Source organism: Rhinatrema bivittatum, chromosome 15 (assembly GCF_901001135.1).
Source record: "Rhinatrema bivittatum chromosome 15, aRhiBiv1.1, whole genome shotgun sequence".
NCBI lineage: Eukaryota > Metazoa > Chordata > Amphibia > Gymnophiona > Rhinatrematidae > Rhinatrema > Rhinatrema bivittatum.
The window spans coordinates 65,099,845-65,122,841 of NC_042629.1; the positions used below are offsets into that span (position 1 = coordinate 65,099,845).

Below are 22,997 nucleotides of genomic sequence, written 5' to 3' on the forward strand. Positions count from 1 at the left end.
CACAACAGTCTGGCCAGAACTCCTGCCCCACCCCCGACAGGGCTGTTCCTGACTGGTCCTTTTCACTGCAAGTGTCAGTGAGAAGGACCAATCCCCTTTCAGGACAGCCTTCCCTTCACTGTCATGACAGTAAATGGACCAATCATAGTACGTGAAGCAGTGAATAAATTAATATTAAGTGCCCTGTGTGTGCAGGTTACCAAAACAGACCTCAATTTGTGAGCGTCTGTTTTATCCCACAGCAACTAATTTACCGGCACAATACGCACACACAATATACACGGCCCTGAGCATGATTATTATGGGGGTATATTGTGCGCCCTGACATTTTTTTTTTTTTTTACCTCAAGACTATTTTTTTTTTGCATGGTGCTGCTTTCTGTGGTTTTTTCTACTTAGTATTGCCTGAACTGCAACAAAGAAAAGCATCGGTCAAAAAGATAGTAAACATCAACTTCAGGCAACAGATTCCTTCTACCTTTAATTACAAAGCATATTAAAAAAAATCGCAATGATACTAAGTAGGAGGAACCTCGGAAAAGCAATTTTTTTGTTTTTAAGTTGAGCCCTTGACCAGGATATTTTATGACCCACATGAGATTGTATCACTCACATCATTATTATTAGATTTCAGAAGGTTTAAGTACATAGGTCCAGCAAATATCCATGCTAGGCATGAAAGAATAATATATTCTCTTCTTCTCGTGTCTTCCCAGTGAATGCTTTGAAGGCTTACCCTATGACATTGCTGGAGAGCTCATGGCGTTACAGGTACTCTCTACCCGGCCTTGCGATTTCTTACAGAGGAGCGGACACTTTGCAGCTTGCCTCCCTTCCCCTCTTCTGATTTGTGGATTTACACCTGTTGAAGTGGAACTGGTCTTGTTCAATGCGCCGTGTGTTGTGGCTGTAAACGCTGAACTTGAAACCCAGTCAGTTCACTGAGTTACCATTATGTTTGATTAATAACCAGTTATTACGCAGTGATCATGACAATCACACTAGAACATGCAAAGCCTACCTTAGTAAATCATTGCCCATGTATTAAGGAAAACACAAGAACTACAACTTACCCCAATTTCCCAGTCTGGATCGGCGTCATTAGGCAAGGTCTGTGTGGGCCAGACCTAACAATCTATCCATAGTTTCTGTGCCCGGAGAATCACTGCAAAGAAAATGTATGTAAATTCTGAGTTCGGGGTTGGACTTCCTTTCCATGAAACCCCAGCAGAACCAAAAAGCACATAAGAGCCAATGAACTTGCTTTGTCCCTTCAAATATTTATTTAAAACCACAGTATACACAGAAACGAATACTGACAGTGGTACATTTTGAGGTCAGCTTCATTTGTGTGATGGGCCACATTTAATCCTTTTATTCCATCCACACGTCAGCTGATCAAAGTTTATGTTATCCACTCATCTTCCACAGTATGATGTACATAGAAAGTGTAAGTTAAAAACTATTTTGAGCTTTAGATTTAAAACTTCAAAATAATACACAGTGCAAAAAATATATTTTTTTATATATCCATTATATGAATACATTTCTTCTTTACTCACAGGATGTACCTAGGTGACAAAATAAATATACTGTATATCTTCCTTGTCAAAGCCTGATTTACCTATTCTCTCCCCTTTTCAACCTGTTTGAAATAAAAAATGATAATGCTACAGCGTTATACTCTGATATGGCTAAACCATTGGCAAGTGGCTCTTCGACTTGTGAGTTTCAAATCCAGAACTAATTCTGATGTTATTGCATTTTCTCAGAAAAGTTGAAGCCTTGGCAATTGGTTGTGCGGCTGACAAGTTTCAAAGCTGTGCTTGCTCAGCCCCTTTTGTGTGTATCACTTCATTTTCTTCCATTAAAATGTTTACACGCGTCACTGTCTTGCAGAAAACAACACTTCCAGAATGGGGAAGTGGAACTAGCTCAGGAGATGCTGAATCTATGATACGTGGACATGCCTGAACTGCAACAAACAAAAAAGACAGTAAACATCAACTTCAGACAACAGATTCCTTCTACCTTTAATTACGAAGCATATAAAAAAAAAAATCAAAATTTCATTAGACAAACACAAGATCAATTATGTCAATGCAGTTTAACAAACTCTTTTCGTCTGAATTTTCAGGACAGTTTTGAATTTGTCCACTCAACCCTATCTCCTCTCTTGGAGAGGAATGTAGTCCTTGGTTATAATATTTGTTCAAACATTTCCACTTTTAGGCTAAAAATAAAAGGTCTGGAAAACAAGACGCAATGCAGAGAAAGAACAGGGGTTTCCAGGAGAGGATGCGATAGAGTCCAGATTGTACACAAAAAAATATTTGGAGTTCGGTTTTGATGGAAATTAAGCCCATTTTATTCTTAGAAATGTGCTTGATCTTCCAACCTATACTGCCTTACAAAAAGGACTGCCTGATGACCCGTTGCTTACTGTGACATGTTGGAACATTTATTTCATTTTTTTGGTTTTTCGACTTCTCTAAAACAGAAATAAGACTGCTACCGACTATGCCCATAACCCTGCTATCACATCTAGTACACTTTCAATATCACTTAACAAAGCTGCCCAAAGTATACAGCTGCTGTCCCTTGTCCTAGTTTTACTGTAGTGCATTCCTCGGTTTTCTATACAGTATGTAGTCTGTACTAGATGCATAGAATTAGTGCAATATGAAACAATATATATTTTTTTTCATTACTTTACAATGCAGCAGTAAAGATCTCTGTATATATATAAGATATACCCAGTCCCATTTTTGTACTTCCTTAGGTATTTACATCAAAACCACAGTTGTACATATATACATGTTAACAAAATAAACAGCTGCTTGGTAACAATAAAGCTCTGAAATGTCTGTATTTTACATTATTCAACTCTCTTTTAAGAAAAATCCTGATTTCACAATCTAAATCACTCCCAAATATGAAATAGTCTAGTTTTTGGGATATTTACACTATATAATCTTTTCTTGTAACTCGGGTGCAATATCTTATTGTCACAAAGCAAACTTTTCTTTTTAGTTTATCTGCAACCCTAGTTTTGAGGAGCGTTTTCAGATATCAGAGCATTCTCACTGAATCTTGAGAAGGGAGGTCAGGAGTCCAGCTCCAGAAGCTCTTGATCCTTCGAGTGTCTTAACATCAGGCGCTGTTCATTGTAAAGGCTTTTTGCGTAGTTTATTTCTTGAGATATTCTGTTTGCAAGGTCCTCCGACTTCACATGAACCTGTGTGATCAATGTCAGCATATCACTAAAGTGTCACCAATGCCTTCCAATTCTAAGACGTTAAGCAGCCCTCTGTCACGGCCACCCACAACCCTGTGTCAGAAATGCCACCAAGCTGAAAGCCATGCGCGACGCTCTCTGCTGGCCATATAGGACAGTACATCAGCAATGGCACAAAAACTAAAGCCATAAATGCGCACTGTACTGCCAATATCAGCCGAACCCAAAAAAAAAAAAAGGCACAGCTATCTACCTCGGTAAAATATCACTGATGCAATGCACGGCACCAGTACCAAGGCCATCAAGGCCACTGTACAAACAACGCAGGCAAGATAACGTGCACAGTGTCTGCCCACGGAGCAATGCACGTGATACCGCATCACAGGACTTTTGGAACAATATCATGAATATCAGAACCAAAGAGGTTTTCTTTTATAGAAATGCGACTGCAATGACTAATCTAAGGGAACTATTAACAGGTAGACAAGTTTAGACTGCCATTCAATCGGCTTTTTAATCATAGTGGAAACCACTTATCTCCAAGTGTGCTGAATGGGAACAAATATATTACTATGCTAAGAAGAGTTATGTTAGTCATATTTCTGCCCAGTCAGTTAGACGTATGAATCAGCTCTTGTATGGTAGATCTGTGTTTGTACTTGGGTTGTTGTCATTAAGTTGGCTTCTTCCTTTAGGAAAAATACGGTTCGTACTGAGGAGACCATACTTCATGGGCTAATGTAGTCACAGAGTCACTTGCATGCCACTAAAACTAATTAAAATAAGAAAGCTTTGCCATGACCTAAGCAACTATGCCTCAAGGGTAAACATATCAGAGGAAAAATCTAACTTTCCCACAGCTGACAGTCCCCATAACTTCAACATAAAAAAAAAATAGCAACATCAATAAAAGTCTATTTTTAGGAAGCCAGCACTATAGCAACTGTTCATTATTGGGTGAATTTTAAAAAAGTCTGGCGCGCGCATAAACTGGGGGTTGCATACATGGATGGGCCGTGTGCGTGCCGAGTGCATTTTAAAAACGTCCCGGCCACGCGCGTATGTCCCGGTATGTGCAGAAGCGCTGGGCTTGGTGAAAGGGACAGCCGGGTGCCAACCGGGACAGCGGCCATTAGGCCCTGTGCTGGGGAAGAGCCCGCCGGCAGCCGGCTGGCGAGTGCAACTTACTTATTTATTTATTTATTTAAAATTTTTATATACCGACATTCATCCAGGATATCACATCGGTTCACAGAGTAACGCAAATATACGCCATGCATGGCGCTTTACATGGAACAGATAAAACATGTTAACAAGGGAATAAAGGGGTAAGAGAACATGGGATAAATTGCATTAAATATTAAACAAGAATTGCAATTATATACATATGTACAATGTTGAGAGAACTGAGAGAAAAGGGATTTGGGAATATTAGGGGGGGAGGGGGGAGAAGAGGGGAGAAGGGGGCGGAAAGAAGAAGGATGGGGCAAAAGCAGGGTACCGAAAGGGGGGCGGTGGAAAGGCAGAGTGGAGATTAGGTGTATGCTTTGGCAAATAGCCAGGTCTTAAGCTTCCGCTTGAAGGATTTCAGGCATTCCTCTTGCCGTAGTTCAACTGGCATTGTGTTCCAAAGGGTCGGCCCGGCGATGGATAGTGCACGGGCTCTTGTGGAGGTTAGTTTGTGGAGTTTGGGAGAGGGGATCGGCATGGTTGCGAGATGTGCATGTCTGGTAGGCTTATTGGACTGGTGTAAGCGGAAGGATTCATTGAACCAGTTCATTTCAGGATTGTATAAAGCCTTGTGGATGAGAGAGAGTGCCTTATATTGTATACGGGATGCTATTGGGAGCCAATGTAGATCTTTTAGAACAGGTGTAATATGGTCATGTTTGCGTAGGTTGATCAAGATTCGGGCTGTTGTGTTTTGCAGAATTTGAATGGGATGAATGGCGTTGTTAGGAAGGCCGAGGAGCAGGGAGTTGCAGTAGTCTGTTTTGGCAAAGATAGTGGTTTGAAGCACTGTCCGGAAATCAGGGGCATGCAGTAAGGGTTTAAGTTTTTTCAGTGTATGGAGTTTAAAGAAACCATCTTTAAGTATATTGTTGATAAATTTCTTCAGGGTAAAGTGCCCGTCGAGGATTATTCCCAGATCACGGACTTGTTGGGCAAATTTGAACTGTGATAGAGGGGGGAGGATCGAGTGGTTGGGGGGTGAGATGAGCATGATTTCAGTTTTAGTTGTGTTAAGGGCTAGGTGGATGGAAGAGAGGAGATTGTTTATGGATTGGAGGGTATCATTCCAGAAATCCATGGTTTTCGAAAGGGAGTCAGTGATGGGTATGAGCAGCTGAACATCATCAGCGTAAATGTAATGGGGGAGATTTAGGCTAGAGAGGAAGTAGCAGAGGGGAAGGATGTAAATATTGAAGAGGGTAGAGGAGAGGGATGATCCCTGAGGGACACCTTGATTAAGGGGGATGGCATTGGATACGTGATTGCCTAGCTGAATTTTGTAGTCTCTGTTGCTGAGGTAGGATTTGAACCAGTTGTGGGCAACACCTGTAATGCCTATTTCAGTTAGGCGCTGTAGAAGAATGGGATGGCTGACGGTGTCAAATGCGGATGAGATGTCAAGGAAGGCAAGTATGTATGATTGTCCTTTCTCAAATCCTTTAATAATGTGGTCAGTCAGTGAAAGTAATAGAGTCTCCGTGCTGTGAGATTTACGAAAGCCAAATTGTGCGGGGGCAAGAATGTGATTGTCTTCAAGGTATTCTGTCAGTTGCTTGTTGACAGTTTTTTCAAGGAGTTTAGCGATGAATGGAAGGTTAGAAATAGGGCGATAATTGGCTAGATCAGAAGGGTCTAGTTTGGGTTTCTTGAGGATCGGTTTGACAATAGCCTGTTTCAGGGGGAGCGGTACCTGTCCAGAGTTAATGGATAGGTTGATAATGTTTGTTAAAGGTTTAGCAATAATATTGGGTATTGTGAGGAGATGTTTTGTGGGTATGGTGTCAGATGGGTGCGTGGAAGGTTTGGCTTTTTTGATAAAGGTTTCAATTTCTAATGTTGAGGTGCAGTCTAGAGAGGATAGAACTGTGGTATTTTTGCTAGTCATTGTATGGATGAGATCAGGTTCGACGAGGTTGATGGGAATAGCAGAAGAGGGGAACTTTGATATTAACTTATCTATTTTGGTTTGGAAAAAAGTGGCTAATTCTTTGCATTTGGATTTAGCTAGTTCATCAGGGATGTCAGGAGTAGCCGTCTTGGTAAGTGAGTTAACGTAGTCATAAAGAACTTTGGGGTTGTATTGGAATTGGTGTATTTTGATGGCGTAGAAGTCTCGTTTTGTCGTGTTAAGTTTGTCACTGTATAGGTGTAGGGAGGATTTAAATTGTGCCAGATGTGTGTGTGAAGGGTCCTTGCGCCATATCTTTTCAGATTTCCGAAGGTGGTGTTTGAGGTTTTTTAACTCTTGGGAGTACCAAGGTTTCTTACTCTTATTGCTTTGTGGACAGATAAGTTTAGTTTGTAGGGGACAGGTAGTATTGGCTATATTATTGGTGATGTCGTACCAGGAGGCAAGTGCAGTGTCTGCATTGGTGAGTTCAAGGTGTTCAAGGTTATTAGCGACAGCCGAGATGAGGTCATCTCTGGTACAGTTTTTTCTAAAGTGTATGGTTTTATTTGTGTTGTCATGGATGGTAGGTGTCTTGATGGAGAGAGTGGTATTGATGAGGTGATGATCAGACCAGGGGATAGGAGTATGAGAGGGTGAGTCAGTTTGTATGAGGGCATTTGTAAAGAGGAGGTCAAGGGTATGACCCGCCTTGTGAGTAGGTAAATGGATGGATTGCTTGTAGCCTAAAGCATTTAATGAATCAAGAATGGCATCACATGAAGGGGTGCGGGGGGTGCTGTCTACATGCAGGTTAAAATCACCAAGTATGATTGCTGGAGTGTTGATGGAGATGTTTGTTGCAATGTATTCAATGAGGGTTGAAGGGTTGTTATGTAGGATACCTGGAGGGGCATAAATAAGGCATAATTGTAAAAAAGGGGATTTGAATAGGCCTATTTCAATTTTTGGCGGGGGCGGGATAGTGTGGAGAATCATGTTAAATTTTTTCTTTATGATTAAAAGTAAACCACCTCCTTTCCTTTTCGGCCTAGGGATGGAGAAAATGTCGTAAGTTTCTGAAGGAAATTGGTTTAAGAGAACAGAGTCAGATTCCTTTAGCCAGGTCTCTGTTATAGCACAGATGTCTGGGTCTTGGTCGGTGAGAAGGTTGCAGAGGAGAGGTATCTTTTTGTTTAGAGATTGGACATTAAGTAGGACGAGGGATAGAGCAGTGAGGCCGATGATTTGGGTAAGGGGGGGGGAGATCATAGTGGGGAGGATTGTTCTTATATGTGACTGGTGTCGTGGGTATAGGGGGGTGTTGGGTCTGCGTTTGTTATATTTGAGTATGGTGATCTGGTGCTGATGCATGTTGTAATGTGAGGTGTTGGTGGGTGGTGTGTGAATGGAAATAGAAAGAGTTAGGGGGGGAGGTTAGTGAGTAGTGAATAGGTTGTTTTAAGCTATCATGGAATGGACAGGGCAGAGGCGGGGGTGTAGATTTGTGAATGGGTAGAGGGGGGTGAGGGGGACCTGGTCGGATTAGATCAGGCGCGACCTTTTGAGCAAGATGACAGAAGGGGGACGGGAGGTACTTGAAAACGTATTTAGCAATAAAGAACAGTAGTTGAGTTGTGTACATTAGATGGAAGAAAAACAGTAGAAGAGAGTGCAAACTCACAGTGCTGAATTAAGTGGTCGGAGCACAGCGTGAAGGGCAGAGCCAAGACTGAACGTACTCTTACCCTAGCAATAGCAATAGTGTCTTCTTTCTAAGTCCTTCTTTCTTTCTTACTTAGCCCTTTGTCCACAGCTGGGCAGTGATGCAGCGGGGGCTGTCCTTGATGTAGATCTCGCGGGATAGTTGATAGGGTGGACGACGGCGTGTTGAGGAGTGGGGACTGAAGTCAATGTTTTGTGCCGTTCGTCAGGGCTGCTCGAAGGGGCGCTCAAAGGGGCAGGCCCCTTTGTCGCGCTCCTTCGGCGCGTGACGCTAGGCGCGTGACGCCTGGACGGAAGGGACTTTTAAATCCCAGCGCGGGCTGCCTTGATAGGCCGGCTGTCGCTGGAGCGTCGAGGGTTGGCTGTCCGTCGGTGGAGGCGGGGCAATCGGCCCGGAGCGGATGAGGACGGCGCCCGGAGCGAGGTAAGATCGGCAGGCCGGCTAAGCCTCGTGGTCGGCGAGGGGGACCCGTTCGGGGCAGGAGCGCAACAGCAAGGCTGAGGCGAAGTTAGTATAAAAACAAAAATAAATGTGATTAGTTGGAGTTAGGTTAGGGGTCGGGGAGGAAGGATAGGTAGGGGGGATAGGAAAGTTCCTTCCCAGTCCGCTCCTTAACTGGAGCGGACTGGGAGGAAACTGGGCAAAGGCCAGATTCGCCGCGTGTACTTAAAAAAATCCCCCCCCCCCCCCCCCGGCACGCGTGCGAGATGTGACCCGCCCACACATGCCGATATTAAAATCGGGTGCGCACGGAAATCATATTTTATAGCATGCGCGCAGCCATGGGCGCATGCCGGGAACCACGTGCGACTTTGAATATCTACCCCTTTATTTTCTTCATAGCTATATTCTTCATGCTGACTTTTACTCTGGACCTGTTTGCATCATAGAAACCTATTTAAAAAAGTATTTGAACAGAGCAGTGTGGTTGTCGTTAGTTCAGTTGGATGCCTTGAAATCAGGGTCAACGAAACGGCTGTAGGTGAAGCCTTTTTATTGGCCTAACTTGATACCTCTGTAAGTAGCTTTCCAGAGCTCTGCTCCGCCATTATCAATGCACTGACCTGAATAAGGGAGAAGAGCGCTTGCAAGCTAGTCACAGATGTACTGAGTTAGCTCAGTAAAAAGGTCTCGCCTACAACTTTTTTTTTGCTGACCTTCATTTTGACATGAACATGGCCTTCTCGCATTGGTCTATACCGGTTTTATTGGCTTCTCAGTTTCTAATTTCAGCATACAGACCGTCCCTCAGATTCATGCAAGTCACGAATCAGTATCCCACCAGCACCCACTGCTAAACCTTTCTGTTGGTGCATCTTTCTGTACTGATTTTACTGCATGTGGATGTGGCTGATTTAGATTTACTCATTCACACATCTCCTCTCTGAACTGGCCTCAAAATGATTAGTAGTAGGCTAGTCATTAAATGTCTATTAATCTGGAATGAACAAGTGCACACACAGGACCAGAAGCACAAAGCATTTTTCCCCTTGGCCACAAAAAATGGTGAAAACTCTTTAGTATATCAGGCCAGTAATTCAATCTTTGCAGTTACAGGGGGTAATTTTGAAACAGTCAGTTTAAATCATTTCACATTTGCTTCAGAAAATTAGCCTACCAAATCTACATACATACACATCCACCTATTAGTTTGTGTGCACATTTTTTTTCCAGAGAAATTTTTGAAAATGCAAAAGTATGCGTGTAAGTGCAAGCCCCTCCCCCCAATCGCAGGAACACCTCCACTCAGCGTGGGCAAACTTATGTGCCTAGCGGGCAGGCCATATTGTAAAAGAACAATTCTTCGTGTAAAGCACTGTTCTACATCTGGAAACGCCTTTGAAAATGACACACACAATGCACAAACCCCACCAGAGTTAAGTCTAAGCTAGTCCTCTCACCATAGGCTTCTGATGAGATGGTCCTGGAACGGCAAGGCCACTACTTGTATTCACTGCCTTCTTGGTCAGCTGGATGTAGACTTTGCCATGATCCCTCAAGACCAGGCAGTGGAAGAGGTCATCGTACTTGATTTCAAGGAAAATGGCTTCTCGGTCTACGTAGTCACCCCACCTCAGGAAATACACCGATTTGGAGGAGATGAGCACGCAATAACTGTCTATATGCTCCACAGCTATGAAGCTGTAAAGAAAGAAGGAGCTAATGACCAAGCTTTGCAATATAATCAGAGTGACAGAATGATTTCTAGCGAATGTTACTACTTCTAAGTTCAATATGTTTCAAAAATGCAAACTTTTTTAAAATTTACATTTTTATTGCCTAACAAAAAATAGACATACTAATATTTACAAAGACAGTAGTGCATTATAGAATTAAGACACAATTTTTCCTAGTTTATGGTATCTGGAGGTTGATGCACATTTTTTTCAATTTTAATGAAATATGTGGCCCTTGTAACATGCATAGGACCATCACAATCAAGCTGCAACTTTAAACCTGTAAAGTCAAAATTCTAATTAACAATATTTATATTGTACTTTTAGTTTTATGGCTTACAGCCATGTTTAAAGGTAGAGAAGAAAAGCTCCCTAAAGAACCCAAACACAACCAGCAAAGGGAGGAAGTATCCAAAACAGCCACTTTATGGATATTTAACATTTTTTTGACCTGGTGGTTTTCTCCTGCTCATTGGAGCTCCCAGTTCAGTGGGGAGCGGTCCCTGTCATTCACCCGTATCCAAGTATTCTCCTCCCAACTCCCTCAGTTCAGTCACTGCTGCAGAGATGGGGGCCAGGAGCCGTGACTCCCTACGGAAAACCTGCACTGGCGGGGGGCCTAAATCCGGCCACTACGTGGTGACTGGGATTCCCATCCCCAGTCCCAGCCAGTGCAGGGAGTGGAACCGAACCCTGGAACACCACTACTCAGCCACAGTCGTCCCCCTCCCCCCCCCCTGAAAACAAGACTATAAAATATACAGGGAGATAAATTGCTTCACTAGGCAATGCATAGCCCAAGTTACAGAGGTTATGCATCTGTATTAACAATTGGAAGTAAAATACTTATTTTTGGTTAAAGAAATGTCCTTAGTTCTGAAGCAAAAATAAAGTCTGCTACCATTATAATATTTGTAGAAATAAAAGTGAAGGATTGCCTGGGAGTAGAAGCAAAATAACTTTTTAAAAATGTAATCAGCAGTTTAACCCATTAAGGATGCAGAGCGATTCTGAGAATCCCCATCCCAAACAGATTTTCAGCCCAAGAGCAGGCGTGAAGAGACATAAAAGAGCAATCATAGTGCCTGATCTGGGTACAGCTGCATTTGTTTTTTCCCATCGTTCACCCTTGATGGTCTCTCTGTCCCCTCATCTCTTCCAACCTCCAGGGCAATGCTTGGATGGCTTTTGGAATCCTTGCTGGCCCGAGAGCTGGAGCGTGCACTCAGCATCGTTTGCTGGTCAGCAGGGCCGGCAATGGCTTTTCTCCCCCCCCAGGGACTCGGCGCAAACCTCCATGATTTCTTCTTCTAAGGGGCAGTTTCCAGCAAGTGTTTAGTTCCAAGGTCTGCGGTTATAGAACCTGTGAAACACTTTTTTCTGCAAGGTCTGTGGGTACAAAGGTACTGCAGACTGGGCACGTGCTCTAACCGTGGAGATAATCCACACCGGAAAGTATGCAGGAGGTTTTCAAAATCAGTTCCCTTCCTGGCTCTCTGATCCCCAGGAACATTCATTTTTCCCATGGCTAAAAATTTAGCTGCCTTGTCGGTTTCGGTGGTTAAATTTAGTTGCTGAGGGAGGGTCATTTTCAGTCCCCGGAAAATTACCTGGGTTATTCCTTAGTTACCCAGGTAAATCCCTTTTGAAAACGATCCTCATAATATTAACTTTCCAAGTGAATGTTTGTGCTTCTGTTAGGTACTGCATAATTATTTAAAATATTTATGTTCCACTTCATCTGGACGGATTCCATAAGAATGACATAAATAATGAAAACAAAACCATCAATGAAAGAACATGAAACATAAAATACATTAAACATATAATTGCTTCTTCATTCACTGAAAGAACGAAAGCCTTCAGATAGACCGTATTTTGGGCATTCTTGGGACATACATTGGAGGGTCGAGAGTTTGGGAGGAAGACATGGATGTGGCAGGGAGGGGAAGGTTAGTGTTGGCTTTGAACTGGGAACTTATCTGCGCATCTAACCAAAGTGTATGAATCTCAACTGGGTAGACTGGATGGGCTATTTTGGTCTTTATCTGCCGTCATTTACTAACAAAAAGGCAACGTTAAATGATTTTCTCATTTATGACAACTGCAACTTTATGAAGGTAAGGCTTTTTTTTCTTCAGCCAGCTAGATAACAAAAGTAACCTGATATAGCTGACATTTTGATGTCATTTGTAATGGTTATTAGGGTAAAAAGAATGTTGTTTGTTAACTGTCAAAGTTACCCACCTAGTGAGAAAAGTCACTGCAACAGAATGCCTTGCCCTTTTTTGGAACAGAATTAACCACAGATGATGGATATGTTTCTTTTGAGGCCACAAACGTCCCTTCTTCAGACATCATCTCTGTGGTCTCAAAGGCTTATGTTAAACATCTTTCTCTAATTTTCACAGTGGACCAATAAACGTCACTGCCTGCCAAGAATCCAGTTTTCTCCTGAATCAACAAGGTTACTAGAACATTGCATTACAACAGAAGCCAAAGTGCAGGATGATTGAATCCAGGCAGAGCCATGCTTGGGTGAAGGGGGTGGAAGGGAAATCGATGAAATTTTCTGTGGATGGTGACTAATATCACGTCCCTCCCTGCAGCTGCTGTTGGTGTATACGAGTACCATGGGGCTAGGAGTTGCATCCTCCATTGCAGAGCAATTAGCAGCCAGCCAGCATCAGGCATTCCAGACAGTATCACCCTCCCATTCAGGGGGAAACCCTGCCCTGGGGTTGAGGACCCCAGGGGAGGGCCCATTCCTATTGATTCGTCCGAGACTCCACACTCCCCTAGGGTAGGCCCAGTACTGAGGAACAAACATCAACAGATATGAACATGTTCAATGTGCAACGATGGAAGCTCTTGGGAGAATTGCCCTATGTTTTATCATTATTCCATAGCAAAGTGAGGAAAGGGATCAGTAAGCTGAGCTGGCAAACCGCTACGTTACACTGCAGCCTCATGAAGTCAACCAGATGGTCTATTTTTGCAGGATGACTTAGTTACGGAGTGTCACTTTAAAGCAAGTGAACTAAAGGAAAATTGTATTCTAATTCTACCTACAGTTTTCTGATTGTAAGGAAGGTCATTTTCAATGTTGCAAACAGAGCTATACACTTAAGGCCAAATTTCAAAACAGCCGCGTGCGTAAAAATAGGCACGCATGCGTGTGGCCGGGCCCTGGGCGCGCCGCATGCATTTTCAGAAGGGCCCCGGCCACCCGCGTAAGTGCCGATACGCGCACACGTGCCGAGCCCTGAAAAAGCTGCAGGCCGGGGGCCGTGGTCTGGACGGGCAGGGGCGAGGGCGGGACAGAAGCCAGCTGGGACAGCGGTCAATAGTCGGTGTCCCCGGGAAGCGCGCACCAGCAGCCGGCCAGCTCACGCAAACTACTTCTGCTCCGGAGGAGCAGCAAGTTGTAAAATAAAACATTTTCAGGTAGGTAGGTAGGGGTTAGGAGTCTGGGTGGAGAGGGGAAAGGGAAGGTAGGTTAGGCAGGGGCGTAGGAAAATTCTCTCCCAGTCCATTCCTTAATTGGAGCGGACTGGGGAAAGCCCGATTGCGTCACCGCACACAATTTAGTAAAATTCCCCCCCCCCCCCCCCCGTGCGCACGGCCAATGGATTTTATAACACGCGCGTGCAAAATTGGTGCGTCCATGTGTGCACGCACTGCTTTTAAAATCTACTCTTTAAGTTTATTATAGGGCAACGAGACACTGTACAAGCATCAATAAATACTAAAAAGAAGAGATTTTTGATCTACCGTATATGCACCAAAGCTTTTTGTTTCCTGCAGCTTCTAGAAGGGAAAAAATATTTCAAGGAACAAAGTTGTGTAAAAAAACCCCCAAAAAACCCAAAACAAAACCCCTACAAAAAATCATGATCACATTTCCCTCCAATTCTTGAATTTAGCTCTTTCAAGAATTCGTCATTTTGGTAGACGTGTTCTTTCCATTCCCATGCCCCCCTCCTAACACTTCCTGTGGCTGCAGGGAAATAACTCTTGGAGAAAGATGCAACTGTTTCAAAGCTTAAGCAAATGAACAGCACGCTTTTTATACTTTTATTTTTGCCTAAAATTTAAATCTGGCCCTTAGTCTTGAAAGAGCTGGATTAAATGCAAGGGCAGTCATACGAAGTTCTTGTGGCAGTGGTGTGATCTGAGCACATCAGAATTAGAAGTCAAACACTTTGCTCCTTATGAGTTTGAGATCAGCTATCGAAGGAAGATAAGAGTCGAGCAATGTGGATGGCTATGGGAGCACAAACTGGCCAGGTACGGGGAAAACAATTGGAGGAACTACAGAGTCATCTGACGGCCCATTTTCAAAAATACGCACATGGTTTTAGTAGGAAAAAAGTACCCGCAGCCAGGGCAGGTGCAAACTCTCTGTGGGTACATTCTCCTTAGACAATTTTCAATGTGAAAAGATGTGTGGACTTTTCCTTTGAAAAGTGGTGCAGAAACCACGGATAAAAAGTACCCGCCAACTTTGCAGCTATTCAGTCAGTATGCAAATTGCCTCTTTGATATCTAAACCTGGTATAATTTGTCCCATGTGTGTTTAGTTTTAAAGAATAGTGTTGCATTTCTGAAGTTCATAAGCCCCTCTTCTGGCATTATATCTCCATAATTAGGAATGCAATTAATAAGGGAAAAAAATTAGACATGAAATGAAACCTGAGCTAGTAGAACAAAGCAGAAACAACCTTATCACTGGGGAATTTGTGGGTTTTTAACAGCATCGGAAAGTAATTGCACCATATTTTCCAGGAGTGAAACAGTGAGTCTAACTGGAAAATATATGGAAACGTTTAGTTAGAACAGTAGAAAAAGGTATTAAGACTCCTTTTATGGATTTAACTCTCAAGGAAATATGCAAATAATTAGGAAACTGTTTTTAATTACAATGGTAGGGGGGGGGGGAAAAAGCCATGTGTTACAGTTTCCCATGGAAGCCAAGAGCGGCACTTCTCTTGTTGAGCAAGGTTGCAATTATATGTCATTGTACATGAGCAATGTGACAGTGAAGATTCATGGCAGGGAGTTTTGGTCAATTTCAGGAATGCAGTTTTTGGTGGCATGAGAACTAATATGACACACGACTGCAAAAGCTTAAGCTGGGAAAATCATACAAATGTCTTCTGTCTCATACTAACCGTTCACATGACCTTCACCTTCCATTCGACTGATATCAGTACACTTTGCACTTTTTGACTTCTAGCTTAGCTTTATTTAGGTATATGTTGGGCTCTGCTATTCTTTAACTTGAAGACCTAATTCTGCTTCGTTAACCTTCAAGGCCACCTAAAGCAAACAAAGACCATGTTTGCTAGAGACTAACCCATGGGAAAAGCCTTCGGGAATGATTGAAACTCGCTTTATAACCACACGCTGCCTGCTAAATGTCCCCACGCTGAGAGCTGGTAGCCACCATTTGACCTCCTATTTATGTAAGCTGGTAGTTGGTATATTGCTCACTCCATAGTTCAGAATGGAAGAAAGAAGTGACATAACGGCAATGTATTTGCACCTCCATACGAAGAGAACATGACTTTACTGGTTCACACGGCACTGGCCACAGTTGCATATATTTCTCATGGGGGAATTCTGCACAAACAAAATTTGAAAATTCTGCACACAAAATTTGAAAATCCTGTGCCAAAAATGGAAAATTCTGCATACTTTATATTGGTCAAAATAAAGATTGTCATGTATATTATGTTAAGTAATTTAAAATGCAATATAGAAAAAAGTTATTACTTCAAGAAACAGAGTTTTAAATATTTTGAGAATTTCCCTAGAAGTTCACTGTAAGGTTGTCCCTTCCACCCTCTCTTCCTGCTCCCCTGGCCAGTCTCCTTTCACTTTCCCTTCTCAGGACCCCCAACTCCTCCACTCTCCACTCTCTCTCCCCTTCCACTCTATCTCCACTCCCAGAGTTTGACCCCTCTCTCAGTACTGCCCCTCACACAGGCTCCCTCTGTCCCTCTCTCTCACAGACACACACAGGCTCCCTTTTTCTCTCATGCAAATACCCTCAACACAGGCTACCTATCTCTCTCTCTCACACACCCTTGCACATTGTGAGAGAGAGAAAGGAAGCCAAACACACACATGCATCCCTTCATGCAGGCTCCGTCTCTCACAAACCAGCAACCTCACACCCTTATATACACAAACTCTCTTTTTCATATACACCAGCTCCCAATCTCTCACACATATACACATTCCTTCACAATTTCCTCACAAAGACTCCCTCTCTCTGGCACACACTCACACACCCTCACTCATGCTCACTCTCTCACACATACACCCCCCCCCCTACATACAGGCTCGCAGTCTAACACACACGCACACACATCCACACACACACTTTCGCAGTCTTTCACACAAACAACCTCTACACAGAGTCACTCTCACCGGGGCCTGCTCTACTCGCAGCATTCTGGGACTTGCACCTCCATCTTCGCTGCGACGCAGCTTACTGGGACTTTCCTCCTCTTCGCCACGACGCGGCATTGCCAAGGCCTTCTTTTTCTTTACCGCAACGCAGCATTGCGGGGGCTTTCTTCTTCTTTGCTGTGAATGGGATGGGCTCTGCTTTCAGCATGGTGGGGTCTGCTCCATCTTCACTGTAGTGGGATGGGGGTCCATTCATGGCACCCCGGAATCTTCTCTAAATTCTGTGCAGAAACTGGAAATTTTGCGCAGGGGGAGGGGGGTGGAATTCTGCGTCCGCAGTAGCGCAGAACTCACCTGGAGTAATGCATTGCCTTCTCTTTTGCTCTAATGATGAGTCCATATAAATAATTCAACCTGTAAATAATTCAGCTCCTCCAGAGTGAACTGAGTTTACTGCATTTGGACAGTACACTTCACCTATGATTTCCACCAGAATGTTGGGGAAATGCATATCAATTCTGTTGTGTTCAGTGGCCCGCGGGTCCGACCCACAGACCACCACTCTCACCTCCGCCCGCAGAGCACGCCAGTAACCCGGCGCCAACCTCTTCTTCTCGACACAACAGCAGGCCATGCCACGGCCCGAAAGCACACCGTGTGGCACTTGCGGCAGGAGGCTGCTCTTCCTGGCCCTGTGCTCCTTATGGCACACGCGCACTGATTACTGGCAATTTAAAGGGCCAGCAGCGAGAATCTGGCTGAGGCACCTCCTGATGACTTCATAGCCTGCTCAGTATTTAAGGCCCTGCTAGACATCCCTTCAACGCCTCGGCAATAGGTTGACTCCGTTGGAGAACTGCTTTGCCTCTGTTCAGGGGTGGGTAGAGCGAGATAGAGAACAGTAGAGTCTGAGGGTAACAGAGAGAGCCAGGGATCTTGGTGAGGGGGTAAGACAGAAAGAGACCTGCTGGTGCAGAGCTCTACAGAGAAACTTGGGGGGGAGGAGAGAGGGGTAGGTATCAAGCATTCTGAAAGAGAGCTTGGGGTGGAGGGGGTAACAGAAAGCTGGGGGAGGTATTAATTCTGGGGGTAGCAGAAGATAGTGAGCTGGAGGGGAGAGGAAGTGAGATCAAGCAGGGAAAAGATTTCAAGCCAAAAGTGAGGAGAGTCGAGCCTTCAGAAAGCAATCTGAGGTGAAGGGGCCAAGCCTTACAATGGGGAAATTCTCTACCAAAAAATTACAAATCTTCGAGTAACAATTTATAATACAAAACTGAAAAAAAGTTAAATTGTACTCAGAGTCGGCGATTATATTTATTTGAACAAATAAAGTCTGCAAAATTTTAAAATAGCGTGCAGAATTTTGTTTTTTTGCGAATTGCACAAGCCACTGCATCACTGGGCCACCAGTTTTGTAATTAGATGGTAACTTTGAAGCAGCATTGCGGGTGCACATACACGTGCGATTGCTGGCTCGCGCCCCGAGACGCGGCCATTTTATAACAGATGCATGCATATACACACGTGGTATAAAATCGGCCGTATGCGCGTACATGTGCGCACAATTTTATACGGACGCCCGCATTTATCGCCTCTACTGAGCAAGTGGGGGGGATTTCAGTAGACACACGCGCCATTGCAATTACCAGTTTCCCCAGGTGGTTCCCAGTTCGCCCAATTAAAGGCTAGGACTTCCTAATCCCCGCTAGGTATTTTAACCTGTTGGCCCCGACCCTTAAAACCCCGCTGACTAACCCCGCTGCCCATCCATAGCAGAAGTAAAGTTATGCGGTAGGGGACCCCAGCGTGCGCACCTTAGTATTTACGCGCTGGTTTCATTCATAAATCCTGGAATGCCCATCCCCCATCCAGACCACACCCCCCCACCCACCCCTTTTTCAGAAAAAAAATCAAATGGTGTGCGCGTACCGGGAGATACGCACGTACGCGGGCGCCTTTTAAAATCAGCCCGCGCATGCCGGCCCTTTAAAATCAGCCCTTTGCGGGATTCTCTAACGCGGAGAGTCACTGCTTGGTGGGGAAAGGGAAAGTTACCAGCTAAATACTTAGGGCCTGCAACTACGAATCTACAAGCCCAGCACGAAAGGATTTCCAAGTAATCACCACCATTGCAACTTATGCCGTGTGCCGGACGTTTCTACTTTCCCTCCTGGGCTTAACTATAAATATTTATACCGGGTTTTTTTTTTTTTCATATGCGTTAACGGGAGACAGACATTCGGTGTACCTACAAGAAAGGTCAGACCAGGGTATCTTAGATCAACATTTAAGCTTACGTTTAGTGTTGCTCCTAATGACACAGCATATTTATAGATCCATTTATACATCACTCTGGTGCATGAAGAAGCAGGCCGAGTTCTTTTCATGATGAAAAAGAGTTTAATAGCTTCCATCTGTGCTTCAGCGGGGGCATGGTAAGCAGATGCAGCAGGGCTCTCTGGAGGCTACAGCTCTCTTGTTCACTAGCGTCAGGGCCTACATTTATCAAGGGCTTCCCCGCGCGTGGCCCCCCTCCCCCCCCCCCCAGTAAGAGCAGTAAACCAGAGAAAGCCACTGACAAACCGGATCCCCGGTTCTCATCGCAGATCGCAAACCAGTAACCGCCAATGGCTTCAATCTCCATCTGCTCCTAGAAGTATAATTCATCACCAATATCCAGAACACTGTTTTGGGGGGGTGTGAGCCTGAGTTTCGTATGCAGGGCCATGCTAATTACTAGCAGAGGTCAGTAGAGCGTATCCAGGATGCTGCAAATTAGCATCCACTGGAAAGGGAACGCGATGGACACGGTGGTATATCAGTTAGATCTTTTACAGTGCTGGCTGGCCCATTTCTTCAATTAATTTCTTTCTATGCAGGGTCCTGGTTCTCGGGGTTAGGAAGGGGAGGGTTTGTCCTAACATTTTCTTCCTCATGTTTCAACAGTTTTAGAACCAAATCTGCCATTTTCATTTTGGTCACGACCCCTGATTTTATAAAAAAAATTTCCATTCCGCTGCTCATGCTACCTTCAGAAGTTAATCGTGTCTTATGCGATGCCTGCACAGGGACTCAGATAGAAAAAAAAACAAAGAACAGCCGGTGTGCTGTGAATCACGACGACAGGAGTAGTGAGCAGAGGGAAGTTTCTGAGCCTTTAACGCCCAGCACGATGCTTGGAACAGGAAGAAAAAAAATTGAAAGAGGAGGAACCTCAGTGTCTTTGTGGCATTACCAACTGAATTACCTATAAAACGCTCTCCTAGTGCTGCTGCTTTACATTTTTAAATTAGTCGAAGCAAGGCCTGGGTGTGTGAATGATGCTCTAGTATCATACACAAAGTACTCCTGGGGGAATTCTGCACAAAAAAGGAAAACTCTGCTTACTTTATAGTGGTCAATCTTTATTTAAATTGTAATACAGAAAAAAAGTTATTACTTAAAGATGCAGAGTTTTAAATATTTTGAGCGGAATTTTCCTAGAAGTTCACTGTAAGCTTGTCTCTTCCACCCTCTCTCCCTGCTCCCTTGGCCAGTCTCCTTTCACTTTGCCCTCTCAGGCCCCCCAACTCCTCCACCTGCCACTCTCTCCCCCCCTTCCATTCTATCTCCACTCCCAGAGTTTGACCCATCTCTCAGTACTGCCCCTCACACAGGCTCCCTCTCTCTCTCTCACACACACACACACACAAGCACAGACACAGGCTCCTTCTCACAAACAAGCACCTTCGCTCCCTCACATACACACCCCTCCCTTTTTCACGCACAACAGCTCCCAATCTCTCGCACACATACACATTCCTTCACAATCTCCTCACAAAGTCTCCCTCTCTGGCACATGCGTACACACACCCTCACTCATGCTCTCTCACACACACACATACACAGGCTTGCAATCTTACCCATACACCTCTACACACAGCCTCACAGTCTCTCACCCAAACAACCTCTACACATAGACTCACTCTCAATGGGACCTGCTCCACTCATGACATGACATGACTTGCACCTCCATGTTTGCCGCAACATGGCATGCTGGGGCCTTCTTCCTCTTTGCTGTGCTGCAGCATGCCTTCGCTGTGAGTGGGATGGGCTCCGCTCGCGGCACGGTGGGGCTTTGCCTCAGTAGGATGGGGTCCGCTTGTGGCATGCCAGGGCCTTCTCCAAATTATGCACAGAAACTGGAATTTCTGTGCAGGGCAAGAATTCTGCGCAAATTCTATGCTCCGCGCAGCACAGAATTCCCCCCCCAGGATAATAAAGTCAGAGAGGGAGCCTATCTAGTATTGGAAAATCTATGGGCTTTTGGGTGATATCCCCATCTGAGGAGACACAGAGTCACAGTCTATTTCTCTTAGCAAATCCTGGTGATTGCAATATTTTTCTAGCATATCAAATGATTTGGAAACTACTTATGCTCCAACCCTCTGACTCTGGAGAACCTCCAACGAAGTTTCATCCAGAAGTAAGGGAGCCTCTACTTTCCAGGGTGCGTGCGTCTGTGGTCCACATGTATGTGTAGATCCAAAATCAAAACACCCCCTTACCAGAGTCCTCAAGTCCCCAATGATAAGTCCTGAAAATTTATTGTGGACAGGACAGCAAACAAAAATCATTTAGAAACAAACACAGATACACATAGCTCTTTTGTAAGTCATCTTTTCCTTCAGAAAGTAGTAAAAATGTGAAGATGTTTTCTTTTCTAGAAGATCTGGTGCACCATGCCTTATACATCAACATATTTAACTGTTATGGGTACTCACAATTCATCACGGATGTTGTCTATCAGTCGAAATAACTGTTCTTGGCCTTCAGCTTGGATATCTGAATACCTGGGTAAGAGCCCTTGGGGACTTGTACAACAGCGTGGTCGTCTTATCCTCTGGGCTTGCATCCTAAGTGTGCAATTCAAGAAATCCACGGTTAAGTGACTTAGCGTTCCTGTTTTATTCTTAGCTTCTGAATTAAAAGAAAAAACTTTTCAAAAACCGAGATACTAACCAAGGGATATGCTTTCTAAAACATTTTTTTAAACAAGTATGTTGGCATCTATTCTACACAATTCCTAAGCCACATACATGGCTCAATATTTAGAGGTGTTCAGATTTCAGCATTATTTCCTCATGCTGTAAAACAATGTTCAGGTTAGCTCTGGGGATATTTGGTTTTGTCCCACAGATACTTACCCCTCTTTATAATTTCTACATACCTCCAAATTTTGCAAAATAAAGGTCGTAATCATTGATCCAAGTAACATTGTCTCCATGCAGATATACCTCCTAATTAAGCATGCCTTTATGTTAAGCATAACTCAGCAGTCCTAATCATAATCCCTTGTGAAGTCTCACAAAAAGGCAAAATACCAATAAATAAATTATACGTATTGCACCCTAACCTGCACATCAGACTTTTGTTTCTGGGTTTAAAATAAAACAATTACTACCCATTTTTCTATCTTATTTAATTGATATACTATTGCACATACTTTGGACTTTACCTTGCCAAATTTTGTGCTTTAACAATGGGAGGCAGGAAAGCTTGGAATAAAGTTTTAACCTTTGGAAGGACAAAAAAAAAACAACTGGGAGCTTCTAATCTTCTTCTTGCATCTTAACATTGTATCGGACCATTTTGTCACACATAACTGAGCTTGCTCAAGTTACTCTGCGAAGAATTTTCACCGTATATGCGCCTTCAAACAGTGGGAACCTCAGCACGTGTTGCACCGTCAAAAGGTTCAATGCTGCAGTCACGGAGGATTAAGCCAGCGATCTAACCCTGCTTCTTCTGTCGTTCCTTGGGGCATCTCATGCTGGTGCACAGGTGGTTGAGACATCGGCATTTCTGCCATGGCTCGTCAGCACTAGGTGGGTATAGACTCGGCTGCTGAAATGTCCATGACAGGTATTTCTTTTGTGCCATATCTGTATTTGTGTCTCCTGAGGCATGGTACTGAGAGGTTGGGATCCGATGAGGAAGTCTTGCATGACTTCAGCCTCTGATGAGATGAGGGACTGGCTTGGTCTCTGGTGATAACCCACGCTTCCCAGTTCATAATGAATGATCATCCAGGTACATTTTTAACAAACATCATTTGTAGGCTTTCAAGTCTTTATAATGCATTACACTCCCCACATTATTATGGAATGTGTCAAATATCACAGAAGCCACAGAAAGCAATCAGAGATTAAACAATGGCAACTTCCTTCCCCCTTAGCTAGAAGAAGTTTGGATTATGCCTGTTCTGTGCAAACAACCAGATTTCCTCTGACACAGGGAGCCTCGTTTATTTCCTTGTTTCTATTCTGTTCCCAG

At 44.0% G+C, this 22,997-nt stretch overlaps 1 protein-coding gene across 2 annotated transcripts in view; it reads right to left on the minus strand.

Moving 5' to 3' along the window:
• Positions 1–2,008: 2,008 nt before the first annotated feature.
• The window catches only part of VPS13D (vacuolar protein sorting 13 homolog D), a 273,597-nt gene continuing 252,608 nt past the window's right edge, over positions 2,009–22,997 (minus strand). For both annotated transcript variants that reach the window (XM_029578385.1, XM_029578384.1), the window contains 3 exons: positions 21,446–21,577; positions 9,987–10,227; positions 2,009–3,238 (listed from right to left, as the gene is read on the minus strand). In XM_029578385.1, coding sequence (XP_029434245.1) covers positions 3,107–3,238; positions 9,987–10,227; positions 21,446–21,577 — 505 coding nt within the window. In that variant the 3' untranslated portion in view covers positions 2,009–3,106. The remainder of the gene's footprint in view (positions 3,239–9,986; positions 10,228–21,445; positions 21,578–22,997) is intronic.